The sequence below is a fragment of the Coloeus monedula genome (assembly GCF_965178545.1).
Source record: "Coloeus monedula genome assembly, chromosome: 5".
In the NCBI taxonomy this organism is placed as follows: Eukaryota; Metazoa; Chordata; class Aves; order Passeriformes; family Corvidae; genus Coloeus; species Coloeus monedula.
The window spans coordinates 62,662,785-62,683,767 of record NC_138785.1 but is presented as its reverse complement, the minus strand read 5'-3'; the positions used below and the strand labels follow the sequence as shown (position 1 = coordinate 62,683,767).

At 38.8% G+C, this 20,983-nt stretch overlaps 1 protein-coding gene across 2 annotated transcripts in view; it reads right to left on the bottom strand.

Moving 5' to 3' along the window:
• STK32B (serine/threonine kinase 32B) overlaps nucleotides 1-20,983 on the bottom strand; it is a gene marked incomplete at both ends in the record, with an annotated part of 159,344 nt that overhangs the window by 67,850 nt on the left and 70,511 nt on the right. For both annotated transcript variants that reach the window (XM_082281902.1, XM_082281903.1), the window contains one exon: nucleotides 4,052-4,225. In XM_082281902.1, coding sequence (XP_082138028.1) covers nucleotides 4,052-4,225 — 174 coding nt within the window. The remainder of the gene's footprint in view (nucleotides 1-4,051; nucleotides 4,226-20,983) is intronic.

The window sequence follows — 20,983 nt, the reverse complement described above, 5'->3', positions numbered from 1 at the left end:
GCCAAGAGGTGACTTCATCTACTCACTTGAAAACTGTAAGGAAACAAGCAATTCCCTGCTGGGTTCAAGGAGGGTCTCAGCCCTGGGGTATTGAAGGAGTGAGGGTGTGATAGGTATCTTCTGGTATTTCACCTCAGTGAGGAAAGGACAGTACATCAGGCCCACAATAAAAGATTGTATCCATGCCAGTGGCAGGAACTAGAGCACTTGATGGGGTGTCATGCACCTCAGAGAGTTCCCTGTGTCTCTTTCCCAATACAGCCTGTTTTACTTCATTAGTACTTTAGTCTCTGTGTAAGGAAATCTCAGTATATTTTGAAACCAGCTTCATTTATTAGCAGTATCTCATCTGGTATATCAAATAACTTTTTCTGCAGCTAAACGGAAGTAAAATTAGTTTGTTCTTGTAGGGAATGAACTCCATTCAGGAGTTGAAAGGCTTGTTCTCTACATATTTGTATGTTGTGGTATCTAATTCTTTGTTAAGGGCATGACTGAAATTTAAATACTCTTTGTGCCTAGAATTTGTGAATCACTTTCTTTTTTCATCAGTGATGGCTCATAAGCATTCAGCAGGTTTTCAGGGCTTTATACTTTGCGTGGTGCTTATTTTTTGACTGGTTTTGGTATGTTTTCTGATTTATTTCTCTTACGTAGCTCATTGCTCAGTTCCTGTAATTTTTCCTTGGAATAATGTGGGCTAGCATTCTTTTAAAGAACAAAATAAAATGCCATGGAAGAGACATGGGAATGTGAACTAAGAAAATTCAATGGACAAGACTCTTGATCTGCTATGATCTTTGATAATGCTTATGAATGGTAGTCGTATTGTGGTTATTTTTTCCCTAGTTCATCTACTTCAGACCTTATTTTTCTTCATCTACACACACTTGTCAGAAAGTAAAAAACTATTAGTATGAGCAGAAATCTGTAAGGAACTGTGTTTTATTATGTCCAGCTAAATATCAGGTTGGCACTATTCTGCCTGTGACAACTGTGAAAAACTAGGGGCAAATTTTCCATTTCAAAGTAATTTTCAAGTCTATTTGCTGCTTACATACTAAATGGAAAATGTTATGAAGGGAACACTTTTAAATAGTTTGTTCTTTTGCTATGTGTTGTTACAAGTGAGGCAGGGAAGGCCCATTTTAAAGAAGTGTCGAATCATTTAGATACAACATCTTATTTCACCAGACTGTTGGAGATCTTGAAAGACTCAACGATAATGAACAAACAGGTCCAGTTCTGAACAAAGAGTAGCCCTTGTCTAGTTGATAGCAGTAAGACATCCTTACCCTGCAGTGGGTCATCTGGCAGAGGAAAATGCAGTGCTCAATTTGCCCCCATTTTCCAATTGCTTTTGCCCACCCTGCACTGCTATTGAGTTACTCCAAGATGAAATAACTGCTCGTGCTACTCTCCATTGGAAGCAGAACTTGGAGGAATGGAAAACAGACTGGTGATCACAGTAGTCACACTGCACAGACCTGCCAATCCAGGCTGATTGCAGTCATATTGTGCTCAGCAAAAATTGTTATGTATGCTTATATATGTACACAGACACACATGAATAGTTTTGTATTAAATAAACCCCACTAAAATAAAAGTGTCCTGGGCACACAGATCAAACAGCTAGTCCAGTATCCTAAAATTGTGCTGGAAGGTTACTGCAATTTCCATTCCAGGCATCTGCCACATCCAGCCTCCTCTCTAAGCAGATGAAAACCAATGGAGCCAGACGATGATGAAAAGTTGTGAGGGCAATGCAGTTAACACTTGCCCCTTAGAAAGAGAAAATGTGATTTTTTTCAGCATGAGCATATTACCAGGGCAGCAGCCACAGCATTGCAGGGCCAGCACTGCTCTGAGCCAAGGCTGTAGCTGCAAGAGCATCCTGGAAGGATCACAACACTGGAGCTACTGCCGGAAGAACTCGCTGAATGGAAACAGGCAGCCTACTCTGGTGAGGAGGCAGGTGGTTTTATTGAAATGTATGAACAGCAACATTTGTGAAAGGAGGAGGCTGAGTTACTCATGGCTGAAATAAGTTTATTCAGCCTTTGATGGGAAAAGTTTTGTCCAATACATTATTCACTGGCATTATACAATGAGTTCTGGAAAGAATGTATTTAGTCATACCATCTTGGAATGGCACAATGCCAGATTTGATCCAAGATTTGAGAATGTTGAGAAGATGTATACTGTAAGAAGCCTTTCTGTGTGTACTGGGATCCAAGGGTCTATAAGAAACAGCACTCATCCAGCTAAAAAATAATTCGTTTTTCACGTAAGAAATGAGGATAAAATATAATTACAGGAGTGCTGTGAGAAAATAAGGTTTTTTGGTGTAACTCTTACCTGTGACCAACAATCTCAGTATTAAGTTAGCTGTTGTAAAAGTGTCTCGGGGTGACTTTATGATGTTGTATCTCCAACAGTGAAAAATTTACCCAGACTAGTCTTCAAATAACAGCTTGAAACTTAGATCTTTTCTTTTTAAAGTTTTTATAAGTCTGGGTGAATATCCATGCAAACGCAAACATTTACAATAGAGCTGTGAGACATAGTGCAGCATTCATTATTGTGCCATAATAAATAAATCCACTATTGCAGAATTATGAATGACAAATTTGGATTTTATATACATGGATGTGATTAATAAAAAATGCAAGTTTCATAAATACACCAGAAAAGTAGTGGGTTTTACTCTATTTATGGCTAAATTTGTCCCTGCAGTAACAATAGTCCTATTGCTGAAATGATTGCCACATTCAAAGTACAGACCACAAACCACATCAACAAACACAGAAGCATTGCAAGGTATCTCCAAGAGGAACTGGCATAGTACTGATCTGTACACTTTGCCTCCATTCATACATGCCTGGTGATTCCTGTCCCCTTCAGTACCATTTCCTTTTGTAGCAAACTCCTGGGGCCACAGGTTAGCCTAGAAAAACCCGTTCTGTCATGTTTCTGGATGCAATAGTAATGGAAACCTGAACACATTTCATACACAACTGTATATTAGGAGGAGTTAAGCTCCTGATTCACATCCCCTGTATTCAGTTCTTTATGATACTGCAGTTTGAAAATCCACCTACCCAGTCTGATAAATTGTTTGACTATTCTTTATTTGTAGCCAAGATGAAATTTAGTAGCAGGCTCTCTCAATGACTCACTTACTAACATTCTTTTTCCTTTTTGCTGCCAACACATTAATTTTAAAATGAAAGATCTAATATGGTTTTGTAGGTTAGCTTGTGAATGCTGACTGGAAGCACTTGGTAACAATGATATTGCTTAGGTCTGCTACCACAAACTATAAACACCAAGCAGAGCACTGATTTCATCTCCAAACGAGATGGTGTGTTTGCAATGATAAAGGAATGACTAGATGTCTCCTCACTGTGCATCACTGTTGGCTCTGTTCCTGAATGAGTTTAAGTCACTGCTGCACCCTTGATGCCAGAAATGCTACAGAAATTTAAGGCAGCTGAAGACCCATCCCACAGACTGCTGTTCCAGGTAGTGGTGAGATAGAGGGCAGAATTTGTACTATTATTCCTACTTCCCCACCTCTCTTCCTCCTGACCTTCATGCAGATGCTGCAAGTAAACAAATTAGTCTCAGCTTTAGGTTCTATAACCATTCCCTGATGTTATTGTGGGAAGTTCATATTGGATTAAGATTACAACATTTTTGTGTTCAGTAACATTGTGGAACTGAAGAATTAAAAATAAATTAAAAGCAGTCAGGATGCTATTATGGGTTGTATTTAGTGTTTAAGGACCAGAGCAAAAAATTTACATCATGGTATGAGATCAGAAGAAGAAAAGGGCAGTATGAGAAGGATACTGAATGGCTACTGAATGGCTGTGGACAGAAAGAAGGCACTATAAAAAAACCCTTTCAGAGCCAAATTCCACCCTTGAATAGCAACATGAACTTTTCAGAGGTTTTGAATAAACAGAACTACAAATTCAGATATGTGATCAAATTCCTCTGCTTTACCAAAAGCAAGCAGCCCATTCCTCAAATGAAATTCACTCACCTGTGAATGATGTGGTACCTCTGCAAATAATCCAAGGAGAGTGCCAGCTCACAAATGTACAGTTTAACAGTTCCTTCATTAAAGTGAACGTTCTGCTGCAAATGGTAACGCAGGTCACCTCCGAGTAAGAGATCAACCACCATGAACATGTCTTCTTCATCTTGAAATGAATACCTGGAAGAAAGAGTTACAGCTGAGATCTCAGGGCTGATAATGCAGTCACAGTCGTGCCTTAGAGTGGCTCTCATTAAGGAGAGCCTGGTAGGTCCCTGATTTGCTCAAAGGGCATGAACAGAAAGGAATTCTGACTGCTGTGGTCCAGTCCTGCAGCAGACTTCGATTGTGGTGGGACTCTGCCTATTGAAGCATTGTGCTTTTACCCCAGTGACAATTAAGTACCATGCAGATGGTCACTCACTCCTCTTTGCCCCAGTGGGTTGGGGAGGAGAATAAGAAAAAAGTAAAAACTTGTGGGTTGAGATAAGAACAGTTTAATAATTGAAAAAAGTAAAGTATAATAATAGTACTAATGATAAAAACAGTAATAATTGCAATGAAAAGGAGAGAAAGAAAGAAAACCTGAGAAGAACAAATGATGCATAACACCAGTGCTCACCACCTCCTGACTGATGTCAAGCCTGTCCCCCAGCGGCGAACAGCCTTTCCCATCCAGATCCCCCAGTTTATATGACCATGACACTTTATGGTGTGGAATATCCCTTTGGACAGTTTGGATCAGCTGTCCCAGCCATGCTCCCTCCCAGCTCCTTGTGCTGCTCCTCACTGCCAGAGCGTGAGCCACTGAAAAGTCTTTGACTTAGGGTGAGCACTACTGAGCAACAGCCAAAACATCAGCGTGTTATCAACAGTATTCTCATCCTGAATCCAAAACACAGCACTGTTCTAGTAAGAGGAAAACTAATTTTATCCCAGCTGAAATCAGAACATGAAGGCAAGCAGACCTTGAACTACTGCCATACTACTGTCTTATTCTAAACATGGATTAACACCTGAATGTTGATAAAACAGTATTTAAAATACCTTTAAGGTTTTTACATTCTTAAGTAACCATATTCTCATTCAGGTGACAAAATGGCTTACAGAATAGTACCAATAAAAGGGAAGGCCTTGAAACACACTTGGTATTTACACACATACAACTCTAGTTCAGTGCTTATGGAAAGTATCCTGGCAGCATTGAGAGCTGCTGTCTCAGGGGTATTTTCCAAATTCAATAAATATACACAATGTTCTATTAGCTGAGTATTTTTTACAGCTTGCAGCATAGGTCCAAATTCAATAAGGAATAAAACTGCAATTTTACTGCCTAACAATACATTTTTTTTTCAGTCAGCAACTTATATCTTATAAAATGACAGAGTCTTCATGGTTACTGACTGAATTCTTCTGGACCCTTTCCCAGAACTGCCTGCTGAACACTCTGAGGACCAAATTTTGATGTGATTTAAATCCTGTAAATCCAAAGGTGTAACCAGTCAATGTACAGTATATATATATACATATATAGTGCTTGGGCAAGCAGGAATTTCCATGTGTTTCTACTTACCTGGGCTATGCTGCCATTGCTCTGTTTATTGCGGTCCGGGTGAACCGACAGAAACTCTCTGGATTTTGTTTCTAAATGCAACTCTATAAGACACAGTTTTTTAGTTTTTCCAAATGGGGATTGGTAAATACCTTATTTCTGATGTGAAATCACTCTTTTCTTAGAAATTGTTTTAGAATTAATTTTGATGTGAAGTTATATTATTTTATACCAGATATATATGGACTACTGAGAGGTGATCCACAATGATAGTGTCTCTTCCACCACCTTTGCTCCCATGAGGTATGTAACATATGTTGGCTACAGATGTGATTCAGTTCTCCTGAACTGTAAAATTTATGCCAAGGAAATGAAAAAAAGTGGGCTTCCAGAAAATCTGTGTACACCCTCCCCCCAGAGGCAGAAAAGTCTATATTAGATTATTTTAATTGACAGTTACGTACAGTTTCACATTCATTCCCAGGCTTGCACTTACTGAAGTGAGGCACTGCTTAGGGGTTGTCACAGATGGTTCATTTTGAATTTAATGCTTGTTATTCTTTTTGAACACAGTTCTGAGAAGCGACTTTCTCTCATACTCTGCTCTGCTGTTGCATTTCTGTGTGACTGCCAAATGCCAGGAGGGGAAAATAATTTTATTTGTATTAAGCTTACTTCTCCCTAAGTCAAACCTCTGAAGAAAAATGGTAAAGTAGGTGGCACATGGTGTCTTCTCACCTCTAGAGAGGCAGAATTTTGTAACACACAAACACATAGGTTAAAAACCCAGAAGTCTTCAAATATATTCAAATTCCTCCAAGTATTGTATGTTACTGAACCTGGAGCAAAGGCAGAAGCAAAGCTTAAATGTGTAGTTACATTTAAGATTTTTTTTCTTTTTTGACACTGCTGTTATTTTAAGTGGAGAAATTGTAGCATTGAGCAGACGTAAAATCATCATCATAGAATGGCTTTGATTGGAAGGGGTCTTAAAAATCATCTATTTCCAACCCCCCTGTCATGGGCAGGAACACCTTCCACTATCCCAGGTTGCTCAAAGCCCCATCTACCCTGGCCTTGAACACTTCCAAGCATGGGGCAGCCACAGTTGCTCTGGGTACCAGTTCCAGTACCTCACCACCCTCTGAAAAATGTTAATTTTTCCCTTCATTTACCACTTGAGTAAGGTATAGATTTTGTTTGTTTCCTTTTTATATTAAAAAAAAAAATTGAAAACAAATTGCAGATTGAAAACTCTACTCAAATGATAAGTGAAATACTGTGTCTTGTCTGGGACTAAAAACACTCCTGGTGCCTAAAATCATATGATTACGTCAGTAGAAATGGTTCTGATGCAACTCTAGTCTTGAGATACACATGTTCTTAGTCATTTTTTTGGGCACAGCATGAAAACAGGGTAAAGAGTGACTGCTGTGAACTTGCTTTTAAATCCAATGATTACTCCCTTTTTTTGGAAAATTATGAGTATGTTTCAAGCTGAATGTTCAGTCTGGACAAAAGACCCATCAGAACCATCCAGAAATAAATGTGAAATCTTGTTCATGTCCAGGTGAATGCTAACACTTGGTGGAACATGGTTTTCATTCCAAGCATGTTTTTCAGCTGATGTACTCTGGTTTTCTGTGCTTGTGAGTGGGGAATGGTGGTCCTTTGTCACCTCCCAGGCAAGCTTTGATGCATCTGTAATTGTTAATGATTTAAAAGAGAGATCAAACAAAGCTTTCCTCCAGGGCTCAACCAATCCCCACCCATTCACTGCCTTGGGACTCTCAGGGCCTCAGGTATCTCTGGGAATCCAGGCTACGATGACAACAGATGGGTTTTGTCCAGAGGCTGTCAGATTTGCTAGTAAATCACTGGTCTCCTGCAACTATGCCTTGCGTCTCAGATAAACACATGAAGTGCAATCCCTACAGACAGAGCTACAAGGCTTCCACATGTGATTGTACCTCTTGAACAAAGTATTTTGAACCCAAACAGAAAAACCAAAACAAAAAAACCCAAATAAACAAAACCCTCAACAAAACAAAACAAAACCAAAAACCAAAAACCCCATCAACACCAAAACTAAACTGAGAGGTATGCAGAAGTATGGCTAATGTTTGCACTAGGCAGCCTTCCCTCATTGGACACTTTTCAGATTTGTCTGGGCCATCTTGTCTAGATCATGATTTGCTAAGAAAGGTTAGAGCAGATGATCCTTGAGATCCTTCCACCCTGGTATTCTATGATTCTGTGATCTTTCATGACCTGTGGATGGAACAAAAGTCAGTTTTATTTGGATGTTGAAGGTAGAATGACGCACACCAAGACACAGCAGTTGTGAAGCTTGGTATACCCTCTCTGATGTTCTGCTCTTTCACTCAGAGCCAGAGTTGGTTTTTTTCATTTGTACTGATTATGTGTCTGTGGTAACTCTGCTGACCCTGCCAGAAGCGTTGTACATACTGGTGTAGTTAAGACACAAGCTGTACAGGCATGGTTTGAAAGAATATGTGCATGGACATGTTCAGGATATCAGCAGATTTTTTCACCCTCTCTAAATTCTATCACACCTGACACACATCATTATGCTAATCTTATTATGCCTGTTCTCATGGATAATGGGGTCTTCCCTGGACATTTGATCCAGTTGGGTCAAACCTTCATGGGTGGTGTTTCTCTGACTGTCTGGATCAGACTACAGTGTGATTAAGACCACTCCAAGGGATTTTCTGGAGGGTGAAGAAGTTTATCCCTGTGAAAATATGTGTCTATGACCTAGAGGAGAGCTTGGGCATGGCAAACAGGAGAAAATCTCTGGAGCTGATAGACACTCCACTAAGCAGATCCTGCAGCTACCAATTTCTAATGCAGAGCATGAGTTTCTCCAGGTCCTGCTGTGCAGCTGGATAAGAAATGGTATTGTTTTCCTCCTACCCTGCCTTAAGGACTAACAGGACTTCGTTTACCAGCTTAGACAATTTGGTTTGTCATAGTCACAAGCAATCTAGTCCTATGGCTCTCTCCCTCACACAAATCCAGTATTCTTTCTTTACATAAGAAATTAAATACTACCTTTATCTTTTTTTTCTATTTCAATATTTCAAGAAATAAGAGCTTTTGATTTATTGGTCTAAGAATTGAAATAGGCAAGTGAAATATGGGAGAAAGAAATCTTTGAAAATGTTACTGCAGGTTGGGGAGAGGCTGGTGGCAAATCAGACCAGTGGAGATTAATTTTTGAGCAAACACTGTAATTTTACTTCTGTAAGTTTCTTATCTCCTCACAGGTAAATGACATAGAAAAGGGTTGATTGGTTTTTGAAGTAAACTCAGAGGCTGTTTGGCATTTTTATTTTAACCAGTAGCTGGGAAATACCTGCTGAATGAATTGTAACATTGTGACTTATATGGAATACTAATCAATTGATACTGAATACCAATAATACATTACTAGCTTACTCTAAAGACAAAATTTTAATCCTTCTTGAAATGAAAGAGTAAATGACTTGAAGTAATAGTTCTTGTTTCTTAAGTAGGGCCATTATCCAGTTATAGGAAAACTGTTCTAATTAGAGACTCAGCCACTGCTTTCTCTTGTTTGAAGAAAAGTTTTAATACATTAGAATCATCTTTCTCCAAATTAAGATAAAGTAATAAAGCCCATGGCAAACAGAGAATTGAATTTTTGGTTATCTTCAGACAGGAAGATAAACTAGTATTGAACATAGTCCTCAATAGAAACACATTTAAACAAATAACTTTTTAAATATGTTATATCTGTTTCCACATTTATATCTGTATATTTGTTTTAATAATATTTAATTTTTGTATTTCTATCATATTTGTATTTATTATTTGTAACTCTGTGTCTTCATGAAAGCAGTTAGAAATTAATTATTAAGATAATTTTCCCCCTTTTCATTTCTTCTTTTTAGTTAACTAGAGTAATTTTTCATTTAAATCCTTCCAGTTGAGGCACCCAGTATTCATATATCTTGTTTCATATGAATTACCTGGGGAAAAGGACATCATGATGGATATTTTATATATTACTTAAAGATTAAAAACACATTAGAAAAATTTCATCATTAAGCACAAACCTAACTTTATAATCTTGAGGTAATCAGTTAAAGCACAGTTCATATATTCAGAAAATACTTCTGCTTTCTATTGAATACAACAAATGATTGATCCTTGGTGTCTCCTAACTACAAAATTAAAGAAAGATCCCTTTTCAGTTTTCCCCTGGTAATATTAAAGGGACATGGTAATTTTTTCAAGGACATAAACCCTCCACTAGGAACTGTAGATTTTCCCAGTGTAGATGTAGATGCCATTTCTCTATATTGTTGCCTTGCTTTTTTCTCTTACCAGTCCAGTTAGTGGAACTATGTTCTAGAATACTCCTCAGCTGCTACGAAGCAGCAACAGGGTCACCCACGATTTGCTGCATTGAAAAACTACAGGTTGCTTAAAGGCTTGAATAATTTGGCATTTGCCAAAGAACAGTAAGCCAGAGAAGAAAAGTAACAGTCCAGAGCTCTCTTGTACGGGTATGGTGGAATAAAATATAGACATAAGTTGGTATAAGTATAGGTTATAATATAGGTGCCAAAAATAGCAACTTTGATCAGTCAAACATCAAATCATTACAAACTTGCCCATGCTGAGAAGGTGTGCTGAAAATTATTACACTCACTGTGACTGGGAATAGCAAATACTTCCCTCTGAATTACATGTTTCATAAAATGAGGTGTCCAAGCCAACCAAATTAATGTTTTTGTTTAAGTTTGTTTTTTCTGCCAGCCAAGGACAAGCCTCAAGAGACAAAGCTTCAAGATATATTAACTTGGTAAATACAAATATGCAAGTATTTTGAAGGAGTGTTGGAAATGTTCCCTCATAATGTCTGTTTTTGCTTACATTTCTATAGATTTCTTCTTTTGGAAAGTGGATAAACACCAGCTATTGGAATTTGAGGTTTATGCTTGCAAAGTATTTAATAGAAGACTATTGTTGGAAAGAAATATGCCTATTTCCAAACTCAGAAAGACAGGAGTCATTTCTACAAATGTTAAGGGCAAAGGACAATTACTTTCTTTATTCTTCCTATATTTCTTTTATATAGACATGAAAATATCTTTCAGTATTCCCTATTGAAAATTTCTGAGAACAGGGAATTTCTTCTATAAACTTTTCTATAAAGAGTTAAGTTGTTTATACTTATACCTTCTCAAATTCTATTCAGCTCTGAAGTGACCAAAAGAAACAGGTAAGAAAAATGCCTAAATAAAAAATGACCTGAAATTAAGTTGAAAGACGACTAGAATTTGTTTCAACAAAGATAGTAAGAGACTTGTCACAGACTTATTAGCATAGTAAATATTCACCATTAGCTCCCATCCAGGCAAGGATTATTAATTAGAGACAGCTCAGTATTTATCCTCACACGGAAGAAAATTTTCTCCCTCCAATAGGTTGAGAAGACCACAAATCCTCTCTGATCTGAGAATGAACCATTCATCATCTGGACATGAGCTGGCCATGTGCACTCATAGCTCAGAAAGCCAAAGCTGTCCTGGGCTGCATCCAAAGCAACATGTCCAACAGGGTGAGGGAGGGGATTCTGCCCCTCTGCTCTTCTCTCCTGAGGCCCCACCTGCAGTGCTGCATCCAGCTATGGGGCCCTATCACAGGAAGGACACAGACCTTCTGAAGCAAGTCCAGAGGAGGCCACCAAGATGATCAGAGGGATGGAGCACATCTTCTAGAAGGAAATGCTAAGAGAATTGGGATTGTTCAGCCTGGAAAAGAGAAGGCTTTGGGGTGACCTAACTGGGGCCTTCCAGCACCTGAAGGGAGCCTACAAGAAAGAGAGTGTGTAGGGACAGGACAAAGAGGAATGGCTTTAAACCAAAGACAAGTTTAGATTAGATATTAGGAAGAAATTCTTTACTGTGAGGATGCTGAGGCACTGGAACAAGTTTCCCAGAAAAGTTGTGGATGTGCCTACCCTGAAAGTGTTCAAGGCTGGGTCTGGTGAGGTTCTGAGCAATGTGGTCTAGTGAAAGGCATCCCTGTCCATGGCAGGGGAGTTGGAACTAGGTGAACTTTGAGGTAGGTCCCTTCCAACCCAGGCCACTCTGTGATTTAATGATCGTTCCCAAATGCACTGTCACAGCATTTGGCTCAGTTCATCACAAGATACACGACCATGCCATGGGCAGGCAGCAAACAGTAATGAACTAAACATGAAAAAGCAAAATGCAAAATAAATAACTGTTGTTTGCTCTTTTACAATGCACTTCGCTTTCAGCTAATGAAATAAAACTCATTAGTATATTTTTGCATGCACAAACTACAGTTATTGATCAATGCTGTTTTGAAGTGTTTAAGCTCTTTGTGAGTCCTGATCATTTGAGCTGGTTTGTTTTAGAGCACATTTTCTTTCACTCTGTCACCTGGTTCTCATCAACTAAGGCTTTGCTCCACCTAAAAGAAGGTTCTTTATTTCTGCCTCTGATCTTGCAAATGCTAGGGGAGGAAGAGGTCATTTGTGATGTGGGTTATGGTAATAACTCTGGATAGTGAAAAAGGGCAGGTTTAGATTCGATGTTAGGAAGAAATTCTTTACTCAGAGGCACTGGAACAGGTTGTCCAGAGAAGCTGAGGATGGCCCATTCATGGAAGTGTTCAAGGCCAGGTTGGATGGGGCTTTGAACAGCCTGGTCTAGTGGAAGGTGTCTCTGTCCATTGGAAATAGATGATCATTAATGTCCCTCTCAACCCTAACCATTCTATGAAAATATGGTATTTTGCTTGTCTTTGATCATGGTGATATTGTAGAGAAACCATGAGAGAAACCATGTGATTAAATGTAGGTGGTCATCTACTAAAAGAGAAAGAGTTCTTACTGTTTTCTGTTGCTTTTAGGCTGGGACTAAAGAGCTTAGATGCAGGGTTTGCACACAGCCCACAGTCGTGTGAGCTCTTTTACACTGTGATTAAGTAGTGTTCACTAAACATTAATATAGACCCACAGAATAATTTTGAATGGAAAACCTCTTCAGATGTCAACGAGTCCAACCTCCTGCTCAAAGCAGGGCTAATTTCAAACTAGGTCAGGTTGCCAGGGGCCTTATCCAGGGCAGTTTTGAAACTCTCCAAGGATAGGAATTCCACAACTTCCCTGGGAAGCATGTTCCAGCCACTCATTTAGTTTTGAAGAGACATTTTGCTTATATCCAGTTAGGATTTCAGTTGCTGAACTGTGCCACTTAAGTCACTCATCCTTTCAGTGTATGTGAGTTTTTCTCCATCTGTAGGTATTGCCGTCTTCATGTCATCACCACCACACCTTTGGGTAGTGGAAGACTGTAAATTGTTCCCTCCCTCAGCTCAGCAGTGTCATGTCCCAGCTCTGCTCTAACCCAGGAGCAATGATACTTCCTTAGATCTTGTAGAAAAGGGCTGGATTACCTTATTCCAAGGAAGACCACTGTAGTAGGTGTAGGTATCACTTTTGAGATGATAAATGGCATTAACTGAAACTTTCATGAACACTTGTTTAAGGCCTAGAAAATTTCAGACAAATAGGATGAATTATTGGTACGCTATGAACAATCACATGGAGGGAAAAAGCCACACTGCTATCAATTACTGTGATTCTGGAAACATTTTTATTCCCACATATTAAGAGCTCTGTTTTTGCAAATGGCTGGTCTCTAAAAGTGTTTTCTCATAATTTGTTTTTCAGGAGAAAATTAATTACTTTTCTGGCTCATTTGCTCATATACTTGTAGACTTAATGGCACAGTCTCATGATAAAGTCTGTGTTTTCTCAAATATTATTAGACCAATGATAAAGTAAGACTTGCAAATGAATGCAAAATAGGCTCATTTCTCAGTCTATTTGTTTAGGATTTTTAGCAGATTTGGATGCAATATCCTCAAAGCTCATTTTAATTGTTTTGCTATCATGCAAAGCACGACAGCTTTCACCAGCCTCACTCAGTTTTACTCTCTGAGCCCAAAGTCAGATTCATTCTTCATCAATTTTTTCCAAGTGTTTTATCTTTCATATACCTTTTGTTGAGTGGAATAAAGAAAAGTCTCCACTATCTTCTGTTCTATTTATAGTCCTTAAAATAGCTACATCACAATTACACGAGAGCTCTATTCTGCTTGACTGAATTAGAACATATATAGAAGGCACTTAGGGTTTGTTGACACTCTCATCTGAATGCAGCCTCTAAAATCCATTCAGCTGTGTTGGAGATGTGCTGTGACTTGGCCAATGTTCACCAAGTTCTTCATTATCACTTCGTGTTATTATCACTGCCAATTTATAGCACTTCATATGCACGTGGCACTACAGCAGTAGCAATTATGTGTATAGTGCCAACCAGTCTCTCTTGTCCCCGGCTTGTCTCAAACACTTCCAGATAAAGCAGGCAACAGACAGATTATGTTATGAACTCAGGGAAATTACTCACACAAACAAGGGCCCCACTACCAATACAAGAAACTGCTCACCTAGAAAAATAGGTACTTGAGAAAGTTGTGGGCTCATGGGAAATAATGGACTGAAAACTTAGACCCCATTTGAGATGCAGGTCAAGAGCTTAGTCTGTAACTTGCAAAGTTTGATATATTCATAAATTATGGAATCACAGAATACTTTAGATTGGAAAAGACCTGCAAGATCAACTCCCACCATGAACCCAAGACTGCCAAGTCTACCACTAAACCATGTCCTTAAGAGCCACATCTACATGTCTTTTAAACACCCCCAGGGATGGTTACTCGATCACTTCCCTGGAGAGCAAGTTCCAATGCTTGACATGGTCCATCCTGATAAGTAGAAAATCAAGCATAAGAAGAAGGAAGCCAGCATGGATGAGCAAGGACATCCTAACTGAACTCAGAGAGTAAAAATAAGTGTACAAGAGGTGGAACTAGAGGTGGGTGATCCAGGAAGAACACAGAGTTATCCGATCCTGCAGAGATAGGGTTAGGAAAGCCAAGGCTGACCTGGAATACTGCACTCCATTCTTGGCTTCCCAGTCCGTGAAGAGTAAAGCACAGGGCTACAAAGATGAATAAAGGACTGGAGCATTTTTCACATGAGAAAAAGTTGGGAGAGCTGGGACTGTTCACCCTGGAGAAGGTTTAGGTGGGATCTCATCAACGTGTATAAATACCTGATGGGCAGAAATGAAGAAGAGGGAGACAGACTCTTCTCCGCAGTGCTCCGTGACAGGACAAGAGGAAATGAGCACAAATTAAAACACATGAATCCCTTGTGAACACAAAAATGTATTTCTTCTGTGAGGATTGTCAAGCATTGGTTTGACATGTTGCTCAGAGAGGCTGTGGAGTCTTCCTTTGAGGAGATGCTAAAATCCCAACTGGGCAACCTGTCTTAGGTGACTCTGCTCAGGCTTGGGGGTTTGCATTAGGTGAACTCAAGATGTCACTTCCAAACTAAACAATTCTGTGATTCTGTAATCTTTTCATTGCAGCAACTAACCAGCTCTCTAAACTACATACAATTAAAGGAGTGTTGAAGAACAGAATTTGAGCAGATGTTTGTCTCATGGAGAATCTCCTCTGTTTCTCTTCCCTCTTTCTCACGGCCTCATTATCTGAGGTTCACAGATCTTCATTTGGTGGAAGATTTTTAAAAAAGTAGTTACAAATACTAATAGAGATAAACACTAACTACTAAACAAGGATTTCAACCTAACCAAATAACCCAAAGTTTTAGAGCACAGAGCAATAAGATTGTGCTGGGACAACAGAAGATAATGAAAGAAAACTGTGGCAGGTCTGGAGTTATACTATGCTGAAACCCAAAGTTCAGCAGTCAAACTTGTGATAGATTACAACAAATTATTCCAAACTCTCTGTGTTTAACTTCAAACACTGTTAAATTTATGGACAATCTTGTGTCTTTTTTTCAGTTTTATGAAGTAAAAAATCAAAGTTGCAGCACTTACCATTAAGCTTCAATCACAACAAAATTTAATCTTCAGCACACGATTCATTGAATGAACAACAAATCACATACTGGAGTTAAGAACAGGTATAAATCTTTGCTGTGTATAACCTTAGACACTGCACTGATTGTGTATCTCTGTGTGCTTGGCACTCTACATGAGTTGAGAGGTGTAAAATAATGCTTTTCTTTTTCATTTATTTAGGCATGAACTAGATTTTCCTCTGAGCCAAACAAACCCCTTCATTTTCCTGGTATGAAACCTAGAAAAGGCAGAACAATCTTTCCTTGCATGCATACACCTTCTGTAGCTAGTTTACTCATTGGAATTGGACAGATTTCCTATCATGTTTTTCCCTCTTCCTGACTTCACTGTAAACTAAAATTTCTCACTGCTACTGACATAAACAGTTTTCTTTTGTTGGAAATATACAAACACTCTTCAGCCAGCTCCCAGAAAATCTCTGCCACTCCAGTATAATCCTGGTGAGTAAAGCCAGCTACTCAAAAGGTTTCACTCAAGCAGCTTCTCTTACTTCCTGTGAATAAAATAGTTAATTTAAAACTGTGGTGCTCAAGTATAATGCTTTCAATCACATGCTTAGATATTAGTAGATGCCTACTAACATTTTCAGACATTCCTCTTAGTATGATGTCCTTCATTACTTGTGGGCATTTCTAAAACATTAAAATAAATTAAACAAGATGGACCAAAACACATCTCACTCTGTCAAATATTTACTAGCTCATTTCAGACTTATCCCCTTAATTGGCATGCAAGTTATTTTGCAAGCTTTCCAAACCCCAAAAATGAAGCAATAATCTGAATAGTAATGTGAAGGATGTAGTGCAAAACAAATCAGGCTTATTGTTTCTCTGTCATTTCAAATGAGGACAGAAAACTGTTTTCAGTTTCAATTTAAAGATAATTTCCTTCATGCAAAAATTTCCTTACAAAATTCAATTTCCATGCAAAAAACAATTCTTCTGGAAGGAATATAAGATAACAGTGTGATTTAAGTGATTCTTCAAGCAGTATGAGCATACATGAAATAACCTTTTCTTTTTACTGTTGTTTCTCATCTGTACACCAAATCTAGGAGAAACCTTTATCTAAGTGGGCACACGCTCAACAACTTACTAGAATTGAGTTACTTAGCTCCATTTTTGTCCAGACTACCTTCGGGTACATTATTAATGTACTTTCGGTTAGAAAAGTAGTTTCTCTATGGTCACTGTGCAGTAAACAGGACACCTATGGTCCTGCTCTAGGTGTGGTAACTATCCTCTAGAATTTCCCTCTCTTTCCCACTGATTACAGAGGCAGACCAGGCAATGAGACTGATGTCTGAAGTGAGCTGGGAAGAATTCAAGTTCTGGAGCTTGTCTTTTCTGGTTTAGGAAGTCCCTATTATGGTCAGTACATCACATTCACATGTACATTTTGACTGCTACAGAAGGGTTGATAATTATAACTGTGAGTGAACATTCTTTGTTTGATTGGCAGAGAAAAAGATAAGACAGATTTTCTGACTTAGGCTGATCTTAACAGGTTCTCAGTTCCTTCCTTAACTGTGGTGCATATCTTGCCTCTGATCACTTAATTGATTTTACATTTAACTCCAGGAAGATAGACCTTCATCTATTTGCATTAAAAAGACAGGAAAGGCATTAACTTGCAAATACAACATGTTATGATGCATAAGCCAGGAAAGAGGCAAATAATGAAAACTTCCCTAATTTTCTATCTGTGTTGCTTGACCCCATATGAAGAAGCTTTTTGTTAATGTTCTATTTCATGTAAGTGGCACTTTGTTCTTTAATAAGAGTAAGATGTAGTGCAAGGAGACAGGGAAGGAGTGAGGAGTCCTTCGGGTTAGGGATCCTGAATTAAGAAGGAGATTCTTTAAGGCAGTTAAAGGAATAAGTAAATTAAATAAACATAGGCAATACTCCTGTGCTTTTAAAATTTTTTTTATATTGCTCTCTCTACAATAATCCCAGCATATCAGTGAAGTTCAAAGGAAGAGAAGCTGCTCAAAAATCTCCTCTGTTTAACACATCTTACTCCCACATAATGATAAACAATTGAGTTTCTCCAGATACTGTAGTGACCAGTCACACAGATGGTCACAAAGTAACCTGCATTGGCTCACAGCAGTGTAAGGATTCAGACTAGGACATCTCTATGGTTATTTCTCAGCTGGCAGCATTTTATACTCATTAATTTGAATATGAGCAGTCAGATAATCAATGCTTATGATTCTTAGCGTTCTGTTTTATGGCAGCTCTTGTGCCATGCTCATGCTTACTGCCATAGGAGGCAGTGAGGCTTCCATTTGTATTTTGTGTATGTGCCACATGTTCATGTCCCCTCCTTTTCTTAGCATGGGAAGTGCAACATCTTCCCTTGGTAGATCTTTTGGGTCATTTTGTTTTCTGAAATGCGCAGCACTGTGAGTACTATGTTAGGAACATTCCCCCATGCTCTCAGAAGATACAGAAGTTGTTCGATACAGTTCTTAGAGCCTCGTTAAGACTATAGTTCTAAAGAAAAAAAATGAAGGAAACCCTTTTATTGCTTTACTTTATCCATGAATTAGCCAAATCTGAGTACAAATATATTTTTCAGAGAGGATGTACTGAATGAGAATTTATGATCTCATCATGTGAAAAAACCCCAAACCCAAACTCTAATTCTGGTGTAGTCTCTTTGTTTAAATTTTTTGGGAATGAGTCTCAATGATTCACTGTAACTGCTGCCAAAGAGCAATATTTTTGTCATGGCAGAAAATTATTTCAGAATATGAATAATCAAACCTTATTTCCACCCTTAGATTCAGCATCTTGTTTTTCCAATTCCAATTATAGTCATAATAAATGTTAATATTTGTTATAAAACGAGATAACTCTTGCCTTTCTAATTTATAGTTGAGTTTATCAAGTTGCTTCAGAGCAATCACACAGAAGCAACTTCAGATGTCAACTACTATCATTCTATCTCACTCCAGACATTTAAATTATTCTGCAAAATTGTCTGTCAAGCCTTCAGTATTTCCTCTTCTTTTTTTTTTTAATTTAACGTGTCAGAGTCATGTTATTTGTGGTAACACTGCTTAGGTTAATAGAGGTGCAGAGAGGAGGAGCACATCAAACCATCAGGAACATGGGAGAGACCCCAATAAGAGCAAACAACATCACCTTCGAAAGCACCATTGCACTAAGTGAACTAAATCCAGGGCTGTACACAGGGCCTTTGTCATCAGGCATCTTTTTTCCAGATGCAAACAGAAGCAGACTTGAAGGAGTAATACTGAAAGCTTCCTCACAGGCACTGCTTCCCAGCTTCCACATATAGGGCTTCTTGAATCACTATTTCTATATTAAGAATACAACAAAATGCAACAGTTATTAATTGAATACAGTAGATATAAATGGACTTACTGGAGTCTATCAGGAAGACTCCCCTGACTGCATGTTCTGCACTACTGCAGGCCACCTGCCAGAGACAGGCTGTGCTATTGGTTAAGATGAGACAAGGAATAAATTGGATGCAATGGTTGTGGATGGCCAAATCTGCAGTTGAAGAGCTTCACTCTGTTCTCTTGAATTGATGAGCAAATGGCTGGGCAGTTGCTTTTTCCAGTGGCTCAGGACAGGATGGAGTGCTGCTTCCTTTCCTGACCTGTCCTGCCTCTGCACAAGTATGTCCTGATCTTACCTTGAATCTCACTTAACCTGTTTTCTTATAAAGAAAATAGGAGGGAAAAGGAAATTTAAGCAACTCTGCTCCAAAATTTAGTTCACTGATGCTTATAAATGTCCATGGAAATCTCAGCTTTTTATTTTTCTTTTTAATGTGTGCCCAACCAAAGACTACAAAAGCTGGGAGAGGTGCCAGCCTGATGACATGACAGCTTCAAAGCAGGGCAGTCCAGACACTGAGGTGGGTTTAGATTTTCTGGCTCAGGCAAGCCAGCAGCCTGCATATGGGGAAAGAAGGCAGAAATTCAACCTGGGAGTTCTTTCTTCTTCACAACCCACCAGCAAAGGAGTCAAGATTCTGGCTGTCTAACAGTCCTCCAGGCAAGACAAGAAGGGGGCAGATTTCCAGCAAAATTTTTTCTTAATTGACATGTCTTCAGAACATTTGATTCACTTTAATTGAGGTTCTTCTCATTTTTCTGTAAAAGTCTCAGCCAGGTTCAAACACAGCAAATTTATCTCACTACACACGAAGAGAAAATGATTATAAGCTGTCCTCCCAAGTTGTATTTGTCTTAATTTGAAGTAATAAGTAGATCTGACTCTCAGTGCTAAGGCTGGCAGCTGTAGCTAAATTGGATGGGACAATGGAAACAATATATTCCTTTAATAAGGTAGTGTGAGACTGAAAAACGTTTGCATTTGGGACTGGCACCAAGAAAGAAACATCACTTTGTTGAACACATTAACCAAGCTTCTAACAGAGGCTGATGGCAATTTACACACTATAGCAGAGAGTGGGAAGATACTTTTAGCATGCAAATGTGTGGACTGAAGATGTAAATTTATCCTATGACAGAGGGAGGCAAGTAGCTGCAGAAATGATCCTTTCTGAATGCATGTGTTAACTACAGTCTTGAGTACAGACACGGTAATGCAGCGGAAGCAGTCGAGAAAGCTGAAATTCTGAGAATGAAGTTGGGTAATAGCCTAAAACCAAAACTGGCAAGGCCAAAATCTTAACTTCTTTCTTGGTCTCACATTCTTCTTTAATTCTTAGACCATATCTCTAAATAGGCAGGAAAAAAGTAGGAAATTCTTTGTTTCTATAAGTTCATCCATGTGCAAATATGGAATCACCTGTGCACACCCCTGAGCACTACACCAGTGTGATAAATCTGTCTGTCATCTCTCCTTTCTTTTCTAATGATTACAGTATTCAGCATCCTCACAAATTTGCAAGTTGGGAGGAAATGAGGAGTGCAGAGCATCCTGCACATCCTCCCTACCGGTTTGTGGTTCTGCCTCAGGAAAAAAAATTATAATGCAAGCTGTAGGAGTAGCTGCTCTGCAAAACAGAAATCAGAAGAAAGAAAGGAATTTTTGTAACCATGGGCAAGGCACGCACTGCCTTCTGTCACTGCTCTGTGTTTTGTGAACAGCATCCCATTTTAACATGAGCACAGCTCTTCTGTTTTGCCCAGCCAGGTCCCCAGGTCAGAGGTTTTTGACTCTGACCTCCCAGTATAGGAAAAATCAGACAGCACTGGTTAGAGATGAAACAGTCTCTTTCAAATGGATATTTACAAGAAAAACAATATGAAATCTCTGTCTTTACACACCAGCTTATTACATGGAAGGGAGAGAACAAATGCCCCACGGACCACTGTCATTA